Here is a 24,202-nt window from a genome sequence, read left to right as displayed (position 1 = left end):
GTCTGGACAGTGATGTCGAGACAGTAACATCGAGACAGTAATGTCGTGACAGTGACATCGAGGCAGTGACGACGAGACAGTGACGATGAGACAGTGACGTCGAGACAGTGACATCGAGACAGTGACGTCGAGACAGTGACATCGAGACAGTGATGACGAGAGAGGGACGTCGAGACAGTGACGACGTGACAGTGACATCGAGACAGTGACGTCGAGACAGTGACGACGAGACAGTGACATCTAGACAGTAACGACGAAACAGTGACGCCGAGACAGTGACGACGAGACAGTGACGCCTAGACAGTGACGTCGAGACAGTGACGACAGGACAGTGACGACGAGACAGTGACATCAAGACAGTGACGCTGAGACAGTGACGCCGTGACAGTGACGTCTAGACAGTGACGTCATGACAGTGACAACGGGACAGTGACATCGAGACAGTGACGTCGAGACAGTGACATCGAGACAGTGACGACGAGACAGGGACGTCGAGACAGTGACGTCGAGACAGTGACAATGAGACAGTGACTACGTGACAGTGACGTCGAGACAGTGACGTCGAGACAGTGACGTCGAGACAGTGACAATGAGACAGTGACAATTAGACAGTGATGTTGTGACAGTAATGACAAGACAGTGACAATGAGACAGTGACGTCAAGACAGTGCCGACGAGGCAGTGACAACGAGACAGTGACGTCGAGGCAGTGACGTCGAGGCAGTGACGTCGAGACAGTGACGTCGAGGCAATGACGACGAGACAGTGACGTCGAGGCAGTGACGTCGAGGCAATGACGACAAGACAGTGACGTCGAGGCAGTGACGTCGAGACAGTGACGACGAGACAGTGACGACGAGACAGTGACGTCGAGACAGTGACGTCGAGACAGTGACGACGAGACAGTGACGACGAGGTAGTGACGTCGAGGCAGTGACGTCGAGGCAGTGACGTCGAGACAGTGACGTCGAGACAGTGACGTCGAGGCAGTGACGACGAGACAGTGACGTCGAGGCAGTGACGTCGAGACAGTGACGACGAGACAGTGACGACGAGGTAGTGACGTCGAGGCAGTGACGTCGAGACAGTGACATCGAGGCAGTGACGACGAGACAGTGACGTCGAGGCAGTGACGTCGAGGCAGTGACGACGTGACAGTGACGACGAGGCAGTGACGTCGAGGCAGTGACGTCGAGGCAGTGACAACTAGACAGTGACGACGAGACTGTGACGTCTAGACAGTGACGACGTGACAGTGACATCGAGACAGTGACGACGTGACAGTGACGTCGAGACAGTGACAACGGGACAGTGACGACGAGACAGTGACATCTAGACAGTGACGACGAGACAGTGACATCTAGACAGTGACGACGAGACAGTGACGCCGTGATAGTGACATTGAGACAGTGACGACGAGACAGTGATGATGAGACAGTGACGCTGAGACAGTGACGCCGTGACAGTGACGTCTAGACAGTGACGTCATGACAATGACAATGGGACAGTGACGTTGTGACAGTGACGTCGTGACAGTGACACTGAGACAGTGACGTCTAGACAGTGACGACGAGACAGTGACGACGAGACAGTGACGACGTGACAGTGACATCGAGACAGTGACATCGAGACAGTGACGACGAGACAGTGACGTCGAGACAGTGACAACGAGACAGTGATGACGTGACAGTGACGACGTGATAGTGACGACGAGACAGTGACGTCGAGACAGTGACGTCATGACAGTGACGACGAGACAGTGACGACGTGACAGTGACATCGAGACAGTGACATCGAGACAGTGACGACGAGACAGTGACGTCGAGACAGTGACGTCGAGACAGTGACATCGAGACGGTGACGACGTGACAGTGACGTCAAGACAGTGACGAGAAGACAGTGACGACGAGACAGTGACATCAAGGCAGTGACGCTGAGACAGTGACGCCGTGACAGTGACGTCTAGACAGTGACGTCATGACAGTGATAACGGGACAGTGACGACGTGATAGTGACGTCGTGACAGTGACACTGAGACAGTGACGTCTAGACAGTGATGGCAAGACAGTGACGTCTAGACAGTGACGTCGAGACAGTGACGACGAGACAGTGACGTCGTGACAGTGACGTCGAGACAGTGATGTCTTGACAGTGACGTCGAGACAGTGACGTCGTGACAGTGACGTCTGGACAGTGATGTCGAGACAGTAACATCGAGACAGTAATGTCGTGACAGTGACATCGAGGCAGTGACGACGAGACAGTGACGATGAGACAGTGACGTCGAGACAGTGACATCGAGACAGTGACGTCGAGACAGTGACATCGAGACAGTGATGACGAGAGAGGGACGTCGAGACAGTGACGACGTGACAGTGACATCGAGACAGTGACGTCGAGACAGTGACGACGAGACAGTGACATCTAGACAGTAACGACGAAACAGTGACGCCGAGACAGTGACGACGAGACAGTGACGCCTAGACAGTGACGTCGAGACAGTGACGACAGGACAGTGACGACGAGACAGTGACATCAAGACAGTGACGCTGAGACAGTGACGCCGTGACAGTGACGTCTAGACAGTGACGTCATGACAGTGACAACGGGACAGTGACATCGAGACAGTGACGTCGAGACAGTGACATCGAGACAGTGACGACGAGACAGGGACATCGAGACAGTGACGTCGAGACAGTGACATCGAGACAGTGACGTCGAGACAGTGACATCGAGACAGTGACGACGTGACAGTGACATCGAGACAGTGACATCGAGACAGTGACGACGAGACAGTGACATCAAGACAGTGACATCGAGACAGTGACGATGAGACAGTGATGACGTGACAGTGACGTCGTGACAGTGACGTCGTGACAGTGACATCGAGACAGTGACGACGAGACAGTGACGACGAGACAGTGACGACGAGACAGTGACATCGAGACAGTGACATCGAGACAGTGACGACGAGACAGTGACGTCGAGACAGTGACAACGAGACAGTGACGACGTGACAGTGACGACGAGACAGTGACGTCGAGACAGTGACGTCGTGACAGTGACATCGAGACAGTGACGACGTGACAGTGACGTCGTGACAGTGACGTCGAGACAGTGACGACGAGACAGTGACGTCGAGACAGTGACGTCGAGACAGTGACATCGAGACGGTGACGACGTGACAGTGACGTCAAGACAGTGACGAGAAGACAGTGACGACGAGACAGTGACATCAAGGCAGTGACGCTGAGACAGTGACATCGAGACAGTGACGACGAGACAGTGACGTCGAGACAGTGACAACGAGACAGTGACGACGTGACAGTGACGACGTGATAGTGACGACGAGACAGTGACGTCGAGACAGTGACGTCGTGACAGTGACATCGAGACAGTGACGACGTGACAGTGACGTCGTGACAGTGACGTCGAGACAGTGATGACGTGACAGTGACGTCGTGACAGTGACGTCGTGACAGTGACATCGAGACAGTGACGACGTGACAGTGACGTCTAGACAGTGACGTCATGACAGTGATAACGGGACAGTGACGACGTGATAGTGACGTCGTGACAGTGACACTGAGACAGTTACGTCTAGACAGTGACGGCGAGACAGTGACGTCTAGACAGTGACGTCGAGACAGTGACGACGAGACAGTGACGTCGTGACAGTGACGTCGAGACAGTGATGTCTTGACAGTGACGTCGAGACAGTGACGTCGTGACAGTGACGTCTGGACAGTGATGTCGAGACAGTAACATCGAGACAGTAATGTCGTGACAGTGACATCGAGGCAGTGACGACGAGACAGTGACGATGAGACAGTGACGTCGAGACAGTGACATCGAGACAGTGACGTCGAGACAGTGACATCGAGACAGTGATGACGAGAGAGGGACGTCGAGACAGTGACGACGTGACAGTGACATCGAGACAGTGACGTCGAGACAGTGACGACGAGACAGTGACATCTAGACAGTAACGACGAAACAGTGACGCCGAGACAGTGACGACGAGACAGTGACGCCTAGACAGTGACGTCGAGACAGTGACGACAGGACAGTGACGACGAGACAGTGACATCAAGACAGTGACGCTGAGACAGTGACGCCGTGACAGTGACGTCTAGACAGTGACGTCATGACAGTGACAACGGGACAGTGACATCGAGACAGTGACGTCGAGACAGTGACATCGAGACAGTGACGACGAGACAGGGACGTCGAGACAGTGACGTCGAGACAGTGACATCGAGACAGTGACGTCGAGACAGTGACATCGAGACAGTGACGACGTGACAGTGACATCGAGACAGTGACATCGAGACAGTGACGACGAGACAGTGACATCAAGACAGTGACATCGAGACAGTGACGTCGAGGCAGTGACGTCGAGGCAGTGACGTCGAGACAGTGACGTCGAGACAGTGACGTCGAGGCAGTGACGACGAGACAGTGACGTCGAGGCAGTGACGTCGAGACAGTGACGACGAGACAGTGACGACGAGGTAGTGACGTCGAGGCAGTGACGTCGAGACAGTGACATCGAGGCAGTGACGACGAGACAGTGACGTCGAGGCAGTGACGTCGAGGCAGTGACGACGTGACAGTGACGACGAGGCAGTGACGTCGAGGCAGTGACGTCGAGGCAGTGACATCGAGACAGTGACAACGAGACAGTGATGACGTGACAGTGACATCGAGACAGTGACATCATGACAGTGACGACGAGACAGTGACGTCGAGGCAGTGAAGACGAGACAGTGACATCTAGATAGTGACGACGTGACAGTGACATCGAGACAGTGACGCAGAGACAGTGACAACAAGACAGTGACGTCGAGACAGTGACGTCGAGGCAGTGACGACGAGACAGTGACGTCGAGACAGTGACGTCTAGACAGTGACGTCGAGACAGTGATGTCGAGACAGTGATGTCGAGACAGTGACGTCGAGACAGTGACGACGAGACAGTGACGACGGGACAGTGACATCGTGACAGTGACATCGAGACAGTGACGACGAGACAGTGACGACGAGACAGTGACATCGAGACAGTGACGTCGAGACTGTGACGATGAGACAGTGATGACGTGACAGTGACGTCGTGACAGTGACATCGTGACAGTGACATCGAGACAGTGACGACGAGACAGTGACGACGAGACAGTGACGACGTGACAGTGACATCGAGACAGTGATGACGAGACAGTGACGTCGAGACAGTGACGTCGAGACAGTGACGTCGAGACAATGACGTCAAGACAGTGACGTCGAGACAGTGATGTCGAGACAGTGATGTCGAGACAGTGACGTCGAGACAGTGACGACGAGACAGTGACGACGGGACAGTGACATCGTGACAGTGACATCGAGACAGTGACGACGAGACAGTGACGACGAGACAGTGACATCGAGACAGTGACGTCGAGACTGTGACGATGAGACAGTGATGACGTGACAGTGACGTCGTGACAGTGACATCGTGACAGTGACGACGAGACAGTGACGTCGAGGCAGTGACGACGAGACAGTGACGTCGAGACAGTGACGTCGAGGCAGTGACGACGAGACAGTGACGTCGAGACAGTGACGTCGAGACAGTGACGTCGAGACAATGACGTCAAGACAGTGACGTCGAGACAGTGACGTCGAGACAGTGACGACGAGACAGTGACGACGGGACAGTGACGTCGTGACAGTGACGTCGTGACAGTGACGTCGATACAGTGACGTCGATACAGTGACATCGAGACAGTGACGTCGAGACAGTGACGTCGAGACAGTGACTACGTGACAGTGACGTCGAGACAGTGACGTCGAGACAGTGACGTCGAGACAGTGACAATGAGACAGTGACTACGTGACAGTGACGTCGAGACAGTGACGTCGAGACAGTGACGTCGAGACAGTGACAATGAGACAGTGACAATTAGACAGTGATGTTGTGACAGTAATGACAAGACAGTGACAATGAGACAGTGACGTCAAGACAGTGCCGACGAGGCAGTGACAACGAGACAGTGACGTCGAGGCAGTGACGTCGAGGCAGTGACGTCGAGACAGTGACGTCGAGGCAATGACGACGAGACAGTGACGTCGAGGCAGTGACGTCGAGGCAATGACGACGAGACAGTGACGTCGAGGCAGTGACGTCGAGACAGTGACGACGAGACAGTGACGACGAGACAGTGACGTCGAGACAGTGACGTCGAGACAGTGACGACGAGACAGTGACGACGAGGTAGTGACGTCGAGGCAGTGACGTCGAGGCAGTGACGTCGAGACAGTGACGTCGAGACAGTGACGTCGAGGCAGTGACGACGAGACAGTGACGTCGAGGCAGTGACGTCGAGACAGTGACGACGAGACAGTGACGACGAGGTAGTGACGTCGAGGCAGTGACGTCGAGACAGTGACATCGAGGCAGTGACGACGAGACAGTGACGTCGAGGCAGTGACGTCGAGGCAGTGACGACGTGACAGTGACGACGAGGCAGTGACGTCGAGGCAGTGACGTCGAGGCAGTGACAACTAGACAGTGACGACGAGACTGTGACGTCTAGACAGTGACGACGTGACAGTGACATCGAGACAGTGACGACGTGACAGTGACGTCGAGACAGTGACAACGGGACAGTGACGACGAGACAGTGACATCTAGACAGTGACGACGAGACAGTGACATCTAGACAGTGACGACAAGACAGTGACGCCGTGATAGTGACATTGAGACAGTGACGACGAGACAGTGATGATGAGACAGTGACGCTGAGACAGTGACGCCGTGACTGTGACGTCTAGACAGTGACGTCATGACAATGACAATGGGACAGTGACGTTGTGACAGTGACGTCGTGACAGTGACACTGAGACAGTGACGTCTAGACAGTGACGGCGAGACAGTGACGTCTAGACAGTGACGTCGAGACAGTGACGACGAGACAGTGACGTCGAGACAGTGACGTCGTGACAGTGACGTCGTGACAGTGACGTCGAGACAGTGACAACGAGACAGTGACGTCTAGACAGTGACGACGAGACAGTGACGATGAGACAGTGGCGACGAGACAGGGACGTCGAGACAGTGACGACGAGACAGTGACGTCGAGACAGTGACATCGAGACAGTGACGACGTGACAGTGACATTGAGACAGTGACGTCGAGACAGTGACGACGAGACAGTGACGATGAGACAGTGGCGACGAGACAGGGACGTCGAGACAGTGACCACAAGACAGTGACGTCGAGACAGTGACATCGAGACAGTGACGACGTGACAGTGACATTGAGACAGTGACGTCGAGACAGTGACATCGAGACAGTGACGACGAGACAGGGACGTCGAGACAGTGACGTCGAGACAGTGACGTCGAGACAGTGACGATGTGACAGTGACATCGAGACAGTGACGTCGAGACAGTGACATCGAGACAGTGACGACGTGACAGTGACATCGAGACAGTGACGTCAAGACAGTGACGTCGAGACTGTGACGATGAGACAGTGATGACGTGACAGTGACGTCGTGACAGTGACATCAAGACAGTGACGACGAGACAGTGACGACGAGACAGTGACGTCGTGACAGTGACATCGTGACAGTGACATCAAGACAGTGACGATGAGACAGTGACGACGAGACAGTGACGACGAGACAGTGACATCGAGACAGTGACGACGAGACAGTGACATCGAGACAGTGACGACGAGACAGTGACATCGAGACAGTGACGATGAGACAGTGATGACGTGACAGTGACGTCGTGACAGTGACGTCGTGACAGTGACATCGAGACAGTGACGACGAGACAGTGACGACGAGACAGTGACGACGTGACAGTGACATCGAGACAGTGACATCGAGACAGTGACGACGAGACAGTGACGTCGAGACAGTGACAACGAGACAGTGACGACGTGACAGTGACGACGTGATAGTGACGACGAGACAGTGACGTCGAGACAGTGACGTCGTGACAGTGACGTCGAGACAGTGACGACGAGACAGTGACGTCGAGACAGTGACGTCGAGACAGTGACATCGAGACGGTGACGACGTGACAGTGACGTCAAGACAGTGACGAGAAGACAGTGACGACGAGACAGTGACATCAAGGCAGTGACGCTGAGACAGTGACGCCGTGACAGTGACGTCTAGACAGTGACGTCATGACAGTGATAACGGGACAGTGACGACGTGATAGTGACGTCGTGACAGTGACACTGAGACAGTGACGTCTAGACAGTGATGGCGAGACAGTGACGTCTAGACAGTGACGTCGAGACAGTGACGACGAGACAGTGACGTCGTGACAGTGACGTCGAGACAGTGATGTCTTGACAGTGACGTCGAGACAGTGACGTCGTGACAGTGACGTCTGGACAGTGATGTCGAGACAGTAACATCGAGACAGTAATGTCGTGACAGTGACATCGAGGCAGTGACGACGAGACAGTGATGATGAGACAGTGACGTCGAGACAGTGACATCGAGACAGTGACGTCGAGACAGTGACATCGAGACAGTGACGACGTGACAGTGACATTGAGACAGTGACGTCGAGACAGTGACATCGAGACAGTGACGACGAGACAGGGACGTCGAGACAGTGACGTCGAGACAGTGACGTCGAGACAGTGACGATGTGACAGTGACATCGAGACAGTGACGTCGAGACAGTGACATCGAGACAGTGACGACGTGACAGTGACATCGAGACAGTGACGTCAAGACAGTGACGTCGAGACTGTGACGATGAGACAGTGATGACGTGACAGTGACGTCGTGACAGTGACATCAAGACAGTGACGACGAGACAGTGACGACGAGACAGTGACGTCGTGACAGTGACATCGTGACAGTGACATCAAGACAGTGACGACGAGACAGTGACGACGAGACAGTGACGACGAGACAGTGACATCGAGACAGTGACGACGAGACAGTGACATCGAGACAGTGACGACGAGACAGTGACATCGAGACAGTGACGATGAGACAGTGATGACGTGACAGTGACGTCGTGACAGTGACGTCGTGACAGTGACATCGAGACAGTGACGACGAGACAGTGACGACGAGACAGTGACGACGTGACAGTGACATCGAGACAGTGACATCGAGACAGTGACGACGAGACAGTGACGTCGAGACAGTGACAACGAGACAGTGACGACGTGACAGTGACGACGTGATAGTGACGACGAGACAGTGACGTCGAGACAGTGACGTCGTGACAGTGACGTCGAGACAGTGACGACGAGACAGTGACGTCGAGACAGTGACGTCGAGACAGTGACATCGAGACGGTGACGACGTGACAGTGACGTCAAGACAGTGACGAGAAGACAGTGACGACGAGACAGTGACATCAAGGCAGTGACGCTGAGACAGTGACGCCGTGACAGTGACGTCTAGACAGTGACGTCATGACAGTGATAACGGGACAGTGACGACGTGATAGTGACGTCGTGACAGTGACACTGAGACAGTGACGTCTAGACAGTGATGGCGAGACAGTGACGTCTAGACAGTGACGTCGAGACAGTGACGACGAGACAGTGACGTCGTGACAGTGACGTCGAGACAGTGATGTCTTGACAGTGACGTCGAGACAGTGACGTCGTGACAGTGACGTCTGGACAGTGATGTCGAGACAGTAACATCGAGACAGTAATGTCGTGACAGTGACATCGAGGCAGTGACGACGAGACAGTGACGATGAGACAGTGACGTCGAGACAGTGACATCGAGACAGTGACGTCGAGACAGTGACATCGAGACAGTGATGACGAGAGAGGGACGTCGAGACAGTGACGACGTGACAGTGACATCGAGACAGTGACGTCGAGACAGTGACGACGAGACAGTGACATCTAGACAGTAACGACGAAACAGTGACGCCGAGACAGTGACGACGAGACAGTGACGCCTAGACAGTGACGTCGAGACAGTGACGACAGGACAGTGACGACGAGACAGTGACATCAAGACAGTGACGCTGAGACAGTGACGCCGTGACAGTGACGTCTAGACAGTGACGTCATGACAGTGACAACGGGACAGTGACATCGAGACAGTGACGTCGAGACAGTGACATCGAGACAGTGACGACGAGACAGGGACGTCGAGACAGTGACGTCGAGACAGTGACAATGAGACAGTGACTACGTGACAGTGACGTCGAGACAGTGACGTCGAGACAGTGACGTCGAGACAGTGACAATGAGACAGTGACAATTAGACAGTGATGTTGTGACAGTAATGACAAGACAGTGACAATGAGACAGTGACGTCAAGACAGTGCCGACGAGGCAGTGACAACGAGACAGTGACGTCGAGGCAGTGACGTCGAGGCAGTGACGTCGAGACAGTGACGTCGAGGCAATGACGACGAGACAGTGACGTCGAGGCAGTGACGTCGAGGCAATGACGACAAGACAGTGACGTCGAGGCAGTGACGTCGAGACAGTGACGACGAGACAGTGACGACGAGACAGTGACGTCGAGACAGTGACGTCGAGACAGTGACGACGAGACAGTGACGACGAGGTAGTGACGTCGAGGCAGTGACGTCGAGGCAGTGACGTCGAGACAGTGACGTCGAGACAGTGACGTCGAGGCAGTGACGACGAGACAGTGACGTCGAGGCAGTGACGTCGAGACAGTGACGACGAGACAGTGACGACGAGGTAGTGACGTCGAGGCAGTGACGTCGAGACAGTGACATCGAGGCAGTGACGACGAGACAGTGACGTCGAGGCAGTGACGTCGAGGCAGTGACGACGTGACAGTGACGACGAGGCAGTGACGTCGAGGCAGTGACGTCGAGGCAGTGACAACTAGACAGTGACGACGAGACTGTGACGTCTAGACAGTGACGACGTGACAGTGACATCGAGACAGTGACGACGTGACAGTGACGTCGAGACAGTGACAACGGGACAGTGACGACGAGACAGTGACATCTAGACAGTGACGACGAGACAGTGACATCTAGACAGTGACGACGAGACAGTGACGCCGTGATAGTGACATTGAGACAGTGACGACGAGACAGTGATGATGAGACAGTGACGCTGAGACAGTGACGCCGTGACAGTGACGTCTAGACAGTGACGTCATGACAATGACAATGGGACAGTGACGTTGTGACAGTGACGTCGTGACAGTGACACTGAGACAGTGACGTCTAGACAGTGACGACGAGACAGTGACGACGAGACAGTGACGACGTGACAGTGACATCGAGACAGTGACATCGAGACAGTGACGACGAGACAGTGACGTCGAGACAGTGACAACGAGACAGTGATGACGTGACAGTGACGACGTGATAGTGACGACGAGACAGTGACGTCGAGACAGTGACGTCATGACAGTGACGACGAGACAGTGACGACGTGACAGTGACATCGAGACAGTGACATCGAGACAGTGACGACGAGACAGTGACGTCGAGACAGTGACGTCGAGACAGTGACATCGAGACGGTGACGACGTGACAGTGACGTCAAGACAGTGACGAGAAGACAGTGACGACGAGACAGTGACATCAAGGCAGTGACGCTGAGACAGTGACGCCGTGACAGTGACGTCTAGACAGTGACGTCATGACAGTGATAACGGGACAGTGACGACGTGATAGTGACGTCGTGACAGTGACACTGAGACAGTGACGTCTAGACAGTGATGGCGAGACAGTGACGTCTAGACAGTGACGTCGAGACAGTGACGACGAGACAGTGACGTCGTGACAGTGACGTCGAGACAGTGATGTCTTGACAGTGACGTCGAGACAGTGACGTCGTGACAGTGACGTCTGGACAGTGATGTCGAGACAGTAACATCGAGACAGTAATGTCGTGACAGTGACATCGAGGCAGTGACGACGAGACAGTGACGATGAGACAGTGACGTCGAGACAGTGACATCGAGACAGTGACGTCGAGACAGTGACATCGAGACAGTGATGACGAGAGAGGGACGTCGAGACAGTGACGACGTGACAGTGACATCGAGACAGTGACGTCGAGACAGTGACGACGAGACAGTGACATCTAGACAGTAACGACGAAACAGTGACGCCGAGACAGTGACGACGAGACAGTGACGCCTAGACAGTGACGTCGAGACAGTGACGACAGGACAGTGACGACGAGACAGTGACATCAAGACAGTGACGCTGAGACAGTGACGCCGTGACAGTGACGTCTAGACAGTGACGTCATGACAGTGACAACGGGACAGTGACATCGAGACAGTGACGTCGAGACAGTGACATCGAGACAGTGACGACGAGACAGGGACATCGAGACAGTGACGTCGAGACAGTGACATCGAGACAGTGACGTCGAGACAGTGACATCGAGACAGTGACGACGTGACAGTGACATCGAGACAGTGACATCGAGACAGTGACGACGAGACAGTGACATCAAGACAGTGACATCGAGACAGTGACGATGAGACAGTGATGACGTGACAGTGACGTCGTGACAGTGACGTCGTGACAGTGACATCGAGACAGTGACGACGAGACAGTGACGACGAGACAGTGACGACGAGACAGTGACATCGAGACAGTGACATCGAGACAGTGACGACGAGACAGTGACGTCGAGACAGTGACAACGAGACAGTGACGACGTGACAGTGACGACGAGACAGTGACGTCGAGACAGTGACGTCGTGACAGTGACATCGAGACAGTGACGACGTGACAGTGACGTCGTGACAGTGACGTCGAGACAGTGACGACGAGACAGTGACGTCGAGACAGTGACGTCGAGACAGTGACATCGAGACGGTGACGACGTGACAGTGACGTCAAGACAGTGACGAGAAGACAGTGACGACGAGACAGTGACATCAAGGCAGTGACGCTGAGACAGTGACATCGAGACAGTGACGACGAGACAGTGACGTCGAGACAGTGACAACGAGACAGTGACGACGTGACAGTGACGACGTGATAGTGACGACGAGACAGTGACGTCGAGACAGTGACGTCGTGACAGTGACATCGAGACAGTGACGACGTGACAGTGACGTCGTGACAGTGACGTCGAGACAGTGATGACGTGACAGTGACGTCGTGACAGTGACGTCGTGACAGTGACATCGAGACAGTGACGACGTGACAGTGACGTCTAGACAGTGACGTCATGACAGTGATAACGGGACAGTGACGACGTGATAGTGACGTCGTGACAGTGACACTGAGACAGTTACGTCTAGACAGTGACGGCGAGACAGTGACGTCTAGACAGTGACGTCGAGACAGTGACGACGAGACAGTGACGTCGTGACAGTGACGTCGAGACAGTGATGTCTTGACAGTGACGTCGAGACAGTGACGTCGTGACAGTGACGTCTGGACAGTGATGTCGAGACAGTAACATCGAGACAGTAATGTCGTGACAGTGACATCGAGGCAGTGACGACGAGACAGTGACGATGAGACAGTGACGTCGAGACAGTGACATCGAGACAGTGACGTCGAGACAGTGACATCGAGACAGTGATGACGAGAGAGGGACGTCGAGACAGTGACGACGTGACAGTGACATCGAGACAGTGACGTCGAGACAGTGACGACGAGACAGTGACATCTAGACAGTAACGACGAAACAGTGACGCCGAGACAGTGACGACGAGACAGTGACGCCTAGACAGTGACGTCGAGACAGTGACGACAGGACAGTGACGACGAGACAGTGACATCAAGACAGTGACGCTGAGACAGTGACGCCGTGACAGTGACGTCTAGACAGTGACGTCATGACAGTGACAACGGGACAGTGACATCGAGACAGTGACGTCGAGACAGTGACATCGAGACAGTGACGACGAGACAGGGACGTCGAGACAGTGACGTCGAGACAGTGACATCGAGACAGTGACGTCGAGACAGTGACATCGAGACAGTGACGACGTGACAGTGACATCGAGACAGTGACATCGAGACAGTGACGACGAGACAGTGACATCAAGACAGTGACATCGAGACAGTGACGTCGAGGCAGTGACGTCGAGGCAGTGACGTCGAGACAGTGACGTCGAGACAGTGACGTCGAGGCAGTGACGACGAGACAGTGACGTCGAGGCAGTGACGTCGAGACAGTGACGACGAGACAGTGACGACGAGGTAGTGACGTCGAGGCAGTGACGTCGAGACAGTGACATCGAGGCAGTGACGACGAGACAGTGACGTCGAGGCAGTGACGTCGAGGCAGTGACGACGTGACAGTGACGACGAGGCAGTGACGTCGAGGCAGTGACGTCGAGGCAGTGACATCGAGACAGTGACAACGAGACAGTGATGACGTGACAGTGACATCGAGACAGTGACATCATGACAGTGACGACGAGACAGTGACGTCGAGGCAGTGAAGACGAGACAGTGACATCTAGATAGTGACGACGTGACAGTGACATCGAGACAGTGACGCAGAGACAGTGACAACAAGACAGTGACGTCGAGACAGTGACGTCGAGGCAGTGACGACGAGACAGTGACGTCGAGACAGTGACGTCTAGACAGTGACGTCGAGACAGTGATGTCGAGACAGTGATGTCGAGACAGTGACGTCGAGACAGTGACGACGAGACAGTGACGACGGGACAGTGACATCGTGACAGTGACATCGAGACAGTGACGACGAGACAGTGACGACGAGACAGTGACATCGAGACAGTGACGTCGAGACTGTGACGATGAGACAGTGATGACGTGACAGTGACGTCGTGACAGTGACATCGTGACAGTGACATCGAGACAGTGACGACGAGACAGTGACGACGAGACAGTGACGACGTGACAGTGACATCGAGACAGTGATGACGAGACAGTGACGTCGAGACAGTGACGTCGAGACAGTGACGTCGAGACAATGACGTCAAGACAGTGACGTCGAGACAGTGATGTCGAGACAGTGATGTCGAGACAGTGACGTCGAGACAGTGACGACGAGACAGTGACGACGGGACAGTGACATCGTGACAGTGACATCGAGACAGTGACGACGAGACAGTGACGACGAGACAGTGACATCGAGACAGTGACGTCGAGACTGTGACGATGAGACAGTGATGACGTGACAGTGACGTCGTGACAGTGACATCGTGACAGTGACGACGAGACAGTGACGTCGAGGCAGTGACGACGAGACAGTGACGTCGAGACAGTGACGTCGAGGCAGTGACGACGAGACAGTGACGTCGAGACAGTGACGTCGAGACAGTGACGTCGAGACAATGACGTCAAGACAGTGACGTCGAGACAGTGACGTCGAGACAGTGACGACGAGACAGTGACGACGGGACAGTGACGTCGTGACAGTGACGTCGTGACAGTGACGTCGATACAGTGACGTCGATACAGTGACATCGAGACAGTGACGTCGAGACAGTGACGTCGAGACAGTGACTACGTGACAGTGACGTCGAGACAGTGACGTCGAGACAGTGACGTCGAGACAGTGACAATGAGACAGTGACTACGTGACAGTGACGTCGAGACAGTGACGTCGAGACAGTGACGTCGAGACAGTGACAATGAGACAGTGACAATTAGACAGTGATGTTGTGACAGTAATGACAAGACAGTGACAATGAGACAGTGACGTCAAGACAGTGCCGACGAGGCAGTGACAACGAGACAGTGACGTCGAGGCAGTGACGTCGAGGCAGTGACGTCGAGACAGTGACGTCGAGGCAATGACGACGAGACAGTGACGTCGAGGCAGTGACGTCGAGGCAATGACGACGAGACAGTGACGTCGAGGCAGTGACGTCGAGACAGTGACGACGAGACAGTGACGACGAGACAGTGACGTCGAGACAGTGACGTCGAGACAGTGACGACGAGACAGTGACGACGAGGTAGTGACGTCGAGGCAGTGACGTCGAGGCAGTGACGTCGAGACAGTGACGTCGAGACAGTGACGTCGAGGCAGTGACGACGAGACAGTGACGTCGAGGCAGTGACGTCGAGACAGTGACGACGAGACAGTGACGACGAGGTAGTGACGTCGAGGCAGTGACGTCGAGACAGTGACATCGAGGCAGTGACGACGAGACAGTGACGTCGAGGCAGTGACGTCGAGGCAGTGACGACGTGACAGTGACGACGAGGCAGTGACGTCGAGGCAGTGACGTCGAGGCAGTGACAACTAGACAGTGACGACGAGACTGTGACGTCTAGACAGTGACGACGTGACAGTGACATCGAGACAGTGACGACGTGACAGTGACGTCGAGACAGTGACAACGGGACAGTGACGACGAGACAGTGACATCTAGACAGTGACGACGAGACAGTGACATCTAGACAGTGACGACGAGACAGTGACGCCGTGATAGTGACATTGAGACAGTGACGACGAGACAGTGATGATGAGACAGTGACGCTGAGACAGTGACGCCGTGACTGTGACGTCTAGACAGTGACGTCATGACAATGACAATGGGACAGTGACGTTGTGACAGTGACGTCGTGACAGTGACACTGAGACAGTGACGTCTAGACAGTGACGGTGAGACAGTGACGTCTAGACAGTGACGTCGAGACAGTGACGACGAGACAGTGACGTCGAGACAGTGACGTCGTGACAGTGACGTCGTGACAGTGACGTCGAGACAGTGACAACGAGACAGTGACGTCTAGACAGTGACGACGAGACAGTGACGATGAGACAGTGGCGACGAGACAGGGACGTCGAGACAGTGACGACGAGACAGTGACGTCGAGACAGTGACATCGAGACAGTGACGACGTGACAGTGACATTGAGACAGTGACGTCGAGACAGTGACATCGAGACAGTGACGACGAGACAGGGACGTCGAGACAGTGACGTCGAGACAGTGACGTCGAGACAGTGACGATGTGACAGTGACATCGAGACAGTGACGTCGAGACAGTGACATCGAGACAGTGACGACGTGACAGTGACATCGAGACAGTGACGTCAAGACAGTGACGTCGAGACAGTGACGTCGAGGCAGTGACGACGAGACAGTGACGACGAGGTAGTGACGTCGAGGCAGTGACGTCGAGGCAGTGACGTCGAGACAGTGACGTCGAGACAGTGACGTCGAGGCAGTGACGACGAGACAGTGACGTCGAGGCAGTGACGTCGAGACAGTGACGACGAGACAGTGACGACGAGGTAGTGACGTCGAGGCAGTGACGTCGAGACAGTGACATCGAGGCAGTGACGACGAGACAGTGACGTCGAGGCAGTGACGTCGAGGCAGTGACGACGTGACAGTGACGACGAGGCAGTGACGTCGAGGCAGTGACGTCGAGGCAGTGACAACTAGACAGTGACGACGAGACTGTGACGTCTAGACAGTGACGACGTGACAGTGACATCGAGACAGTGACGACGTGACAGTGACGTCGAGACAGTGACAACGGGACAGTGACGACGAGACAGTGACATCTAGACAGTGACGACGAGACAGTGACATCTAGACAGTGACGACGAGACAGTGACGCCGTGATAGTGACATTGAGACAGTGACGACGAGACAGTGATGATGAGACAGTGACGCTGAGACAGTGACGCCGTGACAGTGACGTCTAGACAGTGACGTCATGACAATGACAATGGGACAGTGACGTTGTGACAGTGACGTCGTGACAGTGACACTGAGACAGTGACGTCTAGACAGTGACGGTGAGACAGTGACGTCTAGACAGTGACGTCGAGACAGTGACGACGAGACAGTGACGTCGAGACAGTGACGTCGTGACAGTGACGTCGTGACAGTGACGTCGAGACAGTGACAACGAGACAGTGACGTCTAGACAGTGACGACGAGACAGTGACGATGAGACAGTGGCGACGAGACAGGGACGTCGAGACAGTGACGACGAGACAGTGACGTCGAGACAGTGACATCGAGACAGTGACGACGTGACAGTGACATTGAGACAGTGACGTCGAGACAGTGACATCGAGACAGTGACGACGAGACAGGGACGTCGAGACAGTGACGTCGAGACAGTGACGTCGAGACAGTGACGATGTGACAGTGACATCGAGACAGTGACGTCGAGACAGTGACATCGAGACAGTGACGACGTGACAGTGACATCGAGACAGTGACGTCAAGACAGTGACGTCGAGACTGTGACGATGAGACAGTGATGACGTGACAGTGACGTCGTGACAGTGACATCAAGACAGTGACGACGAGACAGTGACGACGAGACAGTGACGTCGTGACAGTGACATCGTGACAGTGACATCAAGACAGTGACGACGAGACAGTGACGACGAGACAGTGACGACGAGACAGTGACATCGAGACAGTGACGACGAGACAGTGACATCGAGACAGTGACGACGAGACAGTGACATCGAGACAGTGACGATGAGACAGTGATGACGTGACAGTGACGTCGTGACAGTGACGTCGTGACAGTGACATCGAGACAGTGACGACGAGACAGTGACGACGAGACAGTGACGACGTGACAGTGACATCGAGACAGTGACATCGAGACAGTGACGACGAGACAGTGACGTCGAGACAGTGACAACGAGACAGTGACGACGTGACAGTGACGACGTGATAGTGACGACGAGACAGTGACGTCGAGACAGTGACGTCGTGACAGTGACGTCGAGACAGTGACGACGAGACAGTGACGTCGAGACAGTGACGTCGAGACAGTGACATCGAGACGGTGACGACGTGACAGTGACGTCAAGACAGTGACGAGAAGACAGTGACGACGAGACAGTGACATCAAGGCAGTGACGCTGAGACAGTGACGCCGTGACAGTGACGTCTAGACAGTGACGTCATGACAGTGATAACGGGACAGTGACGACGTGATAGTGACGTCGTGACAGTGACACTGAGACAGTGACGTCTAGACAGTGATGGCGAGACAGTGACGTCTAGACAGTGACGTCGAGACAGTGACGACGAGACAGTGACGTCGTGACAGTGACGTCGAGACAGTGATGTCTTGACAGTGACGTCGAGACAGTGACGTCGTGACAGTGACGTCTGGACAGTGATGTCGAGACAGTAACATCGAGACAGTAATGTCGTGACAGTGACATCGAGGCAGTGACGACGAGACAGTGACGATGAGACAGTGACGTCGAGACAGTGACATCGAGACAGTGACGTCGAGACAGTGACATCGAGACAGTGATGACGAGAGAGGGACATCGAGACAGTGACGACGTGACAGTGACATCGAGACAGTGACGTTGAGACAGTGACGACGAGACAGTGACATCTAGACAGTAACGACGAAACAGTGACGCCGAGACAGTGACGATGAGACAGTGACGCCTAGACAGTGACGTCGAGACAGTGACGACAGGACAGTGACGACGAGACAGTGACATCAAGACAGTGACGCTGAGACAGTGACGCCGTGACAGTGACGTCTAGACAGTGACGTCTAGACAGTGACAACGGGACAGTGACATCGAGACAGTGACGTCGAGACAGTGACATCGAGACAGTGACGACGAGACAGGGACGTCGAGACAGTGACGTCGAGACAGTGACATCGAGACAGTGACGTCGAGACAGTGACATCGAGACAGTGACGACGTGACAGTGACATCGAGACAGTGACATCGAGACAGTGACGACGAGACAGTGACATCAAGACAGTGACATCGAGACAGTGACGACGAGACAGTGACGACGAGACAGTGACGTCGAGACGGTGACGTCGAGACGGTGACGTCGTGACGGTGACGTCGAGACGGTGACGACGTGACGGTGACGTCGAGACGGTGACGACGTGACGGTGACGTCGAGACGGTGACGACGTGACGGTGACGACGAGACGGTGACGTCGAGACGGTGACGACGTGACAGTGACGTCGAGACGGTGACATCGAGACAGTGACGACATGACAGTGACAGTGACGACGTGACAGTGACGACGAGACGGTGACGACATGACAGTGACGACGTGACAGTGTCATCAAGACAGTGACGACATGACAGTGACAGTGACGACGTGACAGTGACAACGAGACAGTGACATCAAGACAGTGACGACGAGACAGTGACGATATGACAGTGACATCATGCTGACAGAATGATTTTATTGGTTTATTTTATACAAATAAAGTTTTTCAGTGTTTACATACCTGACGACTGATTCCAGGGCTTCTGTGAATTGACACCTCACTATCCATGTTCCTGTTGCTCTATTTAGATTGTGGTGGAATTCTGACTGCTCTGGAAGGATCTCTAGCTACTCCCAAATACCCCGAGCAGTATCCACACAGGCAAGTACGTAAACTTGACACAGGTTAAGTTATCGTTAACAAAACTCTGTCCCTTTTACCAATCCTTTCCCAGCGTGTTTCTACAATCCATCGGCCCCAGGCTGACCACTGCGGTCACTCCCCCAATTCCAGACCAATGCCCATCAATCCACCTCTTTCTCCAATCTTTTCCTCACCTCTCTTGGAGTTGGCCAATGGAAACCAGTCCCAATGGACAGACGCACCCAAACTCTGTACATACTCTGTACAGTAGTATGACATATATAATATGAGTTATGGCACTAAAAGCAACTCCAGATGTTCATGTGCATTTGATTCATGCACATTGTTTAGTCTGGTATGCGTGTGGTCAGGATAGTGGCTCCATTACCAAAAAATTCTGATTTTGGAGTAGCTGGGCTGTTAAAGACAACACATTTCTTCACTTCTATGTTGTCCCTGTCAGTCTCACTGTTCCTCTCCTTTTACCCATCTATCTTCACTAATTGTCCAGCAATTTCCCACTTTAATTTCACTTCTTCTCTGAAGACACTGACTCTTATTGGGGCACAGTTCCAAGGGTGCACAATGTCCTTTGCTACTCGAACCAAGTGACAGTGTAAGTGTTGGCAGCTTATCCAACCACAGGATGCATGTCTACTAAACCCCACCACATCTTCACCTGTTGTTCGTTACAGGAGCATGTTCCAACAGGAACTGCTGGATCCTGATGAGAAAATGAAATGTGTCCGTTTCTCTCTTCACCATCCAGAGGTACTGAAGTCAATTGTACTGCCCCAACCAAGACCAGATATTTCAGCACAGACCAGCGATTAAATTTAGAAGTCAGGTTTGGAGTCAGAGAATCAATTCCAGAGACATTTTAGTTCATTCTTTCACAGGATGTGAGCTTCTCTGGCTGGGCCAGCATTTATTGCCCATCCCTTATTGCCCATCCCTAATTGCCCTTGAGAAGGTGGTGGTGAGCTGCCTTCTTGAACCACTGCAGTCCGTGTGGTGTAGGTACACCCACAGTGCTGTTAGGGAGGGAGTTCCAGGATTTTGACCCAGCGACAGTGAAGGAACAGCGATATGTTTCCAAGTCAGGATGGTGAGTGACTTGGAGGGGAACTTCCAGGTGGTGGTGTTCCCATCTATCTGCTGCCCTTGTCCTTCTAGGTGGTAGCGGTCACAGGTTTGGAAGGTGCTGTCTAAGGAACCTTGGTGAGTTCCTGCAGTGCATCTTGTAGATGGTACACACTGCTGTCACTGTGCGTCAGTTGTGCAGGGAGTGAATGTTTATGGATGAGGTGCCGATCAAGCGGGTCTGCTTTGTCCTGGGCGGTGTCCAGCTTCTTGAGTGTTATGGGAGCTGCACTCATCCAGGCAAGTGGGGAGTATTCCATTACACTCCTGACTTGTGTCTTGTAGATGGTGGACAGGCTTCAGGAGATGAGTTACTCGTTGCAGGATTCCTAGCCTCTGACCTGCTCTTGTAGTTAAAGTATGTGAATGGCTAGTCCAGTTCAGTTTCTGGTCAATGGTAACCCCCAGGATGTTAATAGTGGGGGATTCAGCAATGGTAATGTCATTGAATGTCAAGGGACAATGGTTGGATTCTCTCTTGTTGGAGATGGTTATTGTCTGGTCCTTGTGTGACACAAATGTTACTTGCCACTTGTCAGCCCAAGCCTGGATATTGTCCAGGTCTTGCTGCATTTGGACATGAACTGCTTCAGTATCTGTGGAGTCGTGAATGGTGCTGAACATTGTGCAATCATCAGCGAACATCCCCACTTCTGACCTTATGATGGAAGGAAGGTCATTGATGAAGCAGCTGAAGATGGTTGGGCCGAGGACACTACCCTGAGGAACTCCTGCAGTGATGTCCTGGAGCTGAGATGACTGACCTCCAACAACCACAACAATCTTCCTCTGTGCTAGGTATGACTCCGACCAGTGGAGAGTTTTCTCCTTGATTCCCATTGACTCCAGTTTTGCTAGGGCTCCTTGCTGTCACTCTTGGTCAAATGCTGCCTTGATGTCAAGGGTAGTCATTCTCACCTTATCTCTGGAGTTCAGTTCTTTTGTCCATGTTTGAGCCAGGGCTTTAATGAGGTCAGGAGCTGAGTGGCCCTGGCAGAACCCAAACTGAACGTCAGTAAGCTAAGTGTCGCTTGATAGCACTGTTGATGACTCCTTCCATTACTTTAGTGATGATCAAGAGTAGACTGATGGGCGGTAATTGGCCGGGTTGGATTTGTCCTGCTTTTTGTGTACAGGACATACCTGGGCAATTTTCCACATAGCCGGGTAGATGCCAGTGTTGTAGCTGTACTGGAACAGCTTGGCTAGCGGCACAGCAAGTTCTGGAGCACAAGTCTTCAGTACTATTGCCGGAATGTTGTCAGGGCCCATAGTCTTTGCAGTATCCATCCAACGTAATCTAGGCTGGCACTTGCTGCACTGTCCAAGGTGCCTTTTGAATGAGATGTTAAGTCACGGCTGTAGTGGTCCTCTCAGGAAGATCCCAGTGGCATTCTTTGAAGAAGAGCAGGTGAGCTGACTGGCTGTCTTGGCCAATATTTATCCCTCTGCTAACATCACTAACACAGTGTCATTGGTCATTGATCTTACTGCAGTTTGGAGAAGTTTGCTGTGAGGAAATTAGCTGCCACGTTTCTCACATTCCATTGCTTCAAAGATATCATCAAACACTTTGGTTTGTCCTAAAGATGTGAATGGTGCTATATAAATGCTAGATTTTCTTTCTTTCTTGGAGCCTTCCAGTTCTGTGTACATCTACCACGTAACCATGCACCTACAGTCCACACTATCAGCACGTCTCTCTGTCTATTTAACCCTTTCCTAATGGGAGTAATTAAAATTGTTTCAGTGAAGGACTCTCAATGAATTGATGGGATACTTTTACACCGCCCTGTTGTTTGGTAATTCCTGTGTTCTGTTGTGTAGGTGTGTGTGTGGCATATCTCAGTTCCTCAGGGTCACATAATCCAATTGCTGTTCCATAACTTCAGCTTGGAGGCTGCGTCAGACTGTCGGTATGACTTTGTGGAGGTGCATGATCGAGCTAGCAGTAGTCCCAGCAGCTTCATGGGAAGGTAACGTGTACAAAATACCCATGGGCGCAGTGAAGTGTAACAGTGACCTTTCACCCCTGGGACCCGGGGCTAGGTTCAGCCTGGGAAGGACCACATGACACAATCGCCTATGACCTCAGATTGAAACTCCCAGCCTGATGAGAGTCTCATGCCTTGTGCAGGGAATGTGCTGGTCATTGGGTGAACTGACATGGCAAAGGGAAGCTTTGAGTTGGACCCTCCTCCAGTCCTGGCCTGAGCTATGGATGTAAAGGATGCTGTAGCCAAAGGATACACAAGAGGTAGTCAGAAGGGAGAATGATTCCTCCAATTAAACATTGGGAAGGCTGAAGCCATTACCCTCAGTCCCTCCTACAGACTCTGCTCCCTCGCCACTGACTTCATCTCTCACCCTGGCAACTTGGTGAAGCCTGTTCACACCTTTGGTGTCATATTTGATTGTGAGATGAGTTTTCAATCACATATTCATGTCATTGCTAAGCCTCCTATTCCACCTCCTGACTCTGCCCCTGCCTCGGCTCCTCTGCTGGCTTTGCTGCCTCTAGACTTGATTATCCCAATGCTCTCCTGGCTGCTCTTCCCCAACACTCAACCCTCTGGAAACGTGTGGTCATCCGAAACTCTGCCGCCTGTATCCACACATGTGGCAAATCCCATTCCCCCATCACTCCTGTGCTCGTTAACCTGCACTGATTTCAGGTTCAACAATGCCATGGATTTAAAATTCTTATCTTCATCTTCAAATCCCTCCATGGCCTCACCACTCCCTATCTCTGTCATCTCCTCCAGTGCCCACAACCCTTTGA

The 24,202-nt window shown here is 53.3% G+C and overlaps 1 protein-coding gene and 1 long non-coding RNA gene across 3 annotated transcripts in view; one reads left to right on the top strand and one right to left on the bottom strand.

Annotated features, from left to right (window-relative positions):
* The window catches only part of LOC144671623 (uncharacterized), a 1,108,978-nt gene that overhangs the window by 781,953 nt on the left and 302,823 nt on the right, over nucleotides 1-24,202 (bottom strand). The gene's annotated exons all lie outside the window — the stretch shown is intronic.
* The window catches only part of c1qtnf5 (C1q and TNF related 5), a 179,145-nt gene that overhangs the window by 130,840 nt on the left and 24,103 nt on the right, over nucleotides 1-24,202 (top strand). Inside the window, exons 8-9 of one of the 2 annotated variants that reach the window (XM_078533348.1) lie at nucleotides 20,223-20,299; nucleotides 23,248-23,396. In XM_078533348.1, coding sequence (XP_078389474.1) covers nucleotides 20,223-20,299; nucleotides 23,248-23,396 — 226 coding nt within the window. The remainder of the gene's footprint in view (nucleotides 1-20,222; nucleotides 20,300-23,247; nucleotides 23,397-24,202) is intronic. The other variant, XM_078533355.1, reaches the window with a different exon arrangement.

The sequence above is a fragment of the Cetorhinus maximus genome, chromosome 2 (genome assembly GCF_964194155.1).
Source record: "Cetorhinus maximus chromosome 2, sCetMax3.hap1.1, whole genome shotgun sequence".
Taxonomy (NCBI): domain Eukaryota; kingdom Metazoa; phylum Chordata; class Chondrichthyes; order Lamniformes; family Cetorhinidae; genus Cetorhinus; species Cetorhinus maximus.
Note: the sequence above shows the minus strand (reverse complement) of the source record. Positions and strands in the feature narration are given on the sequence as shown.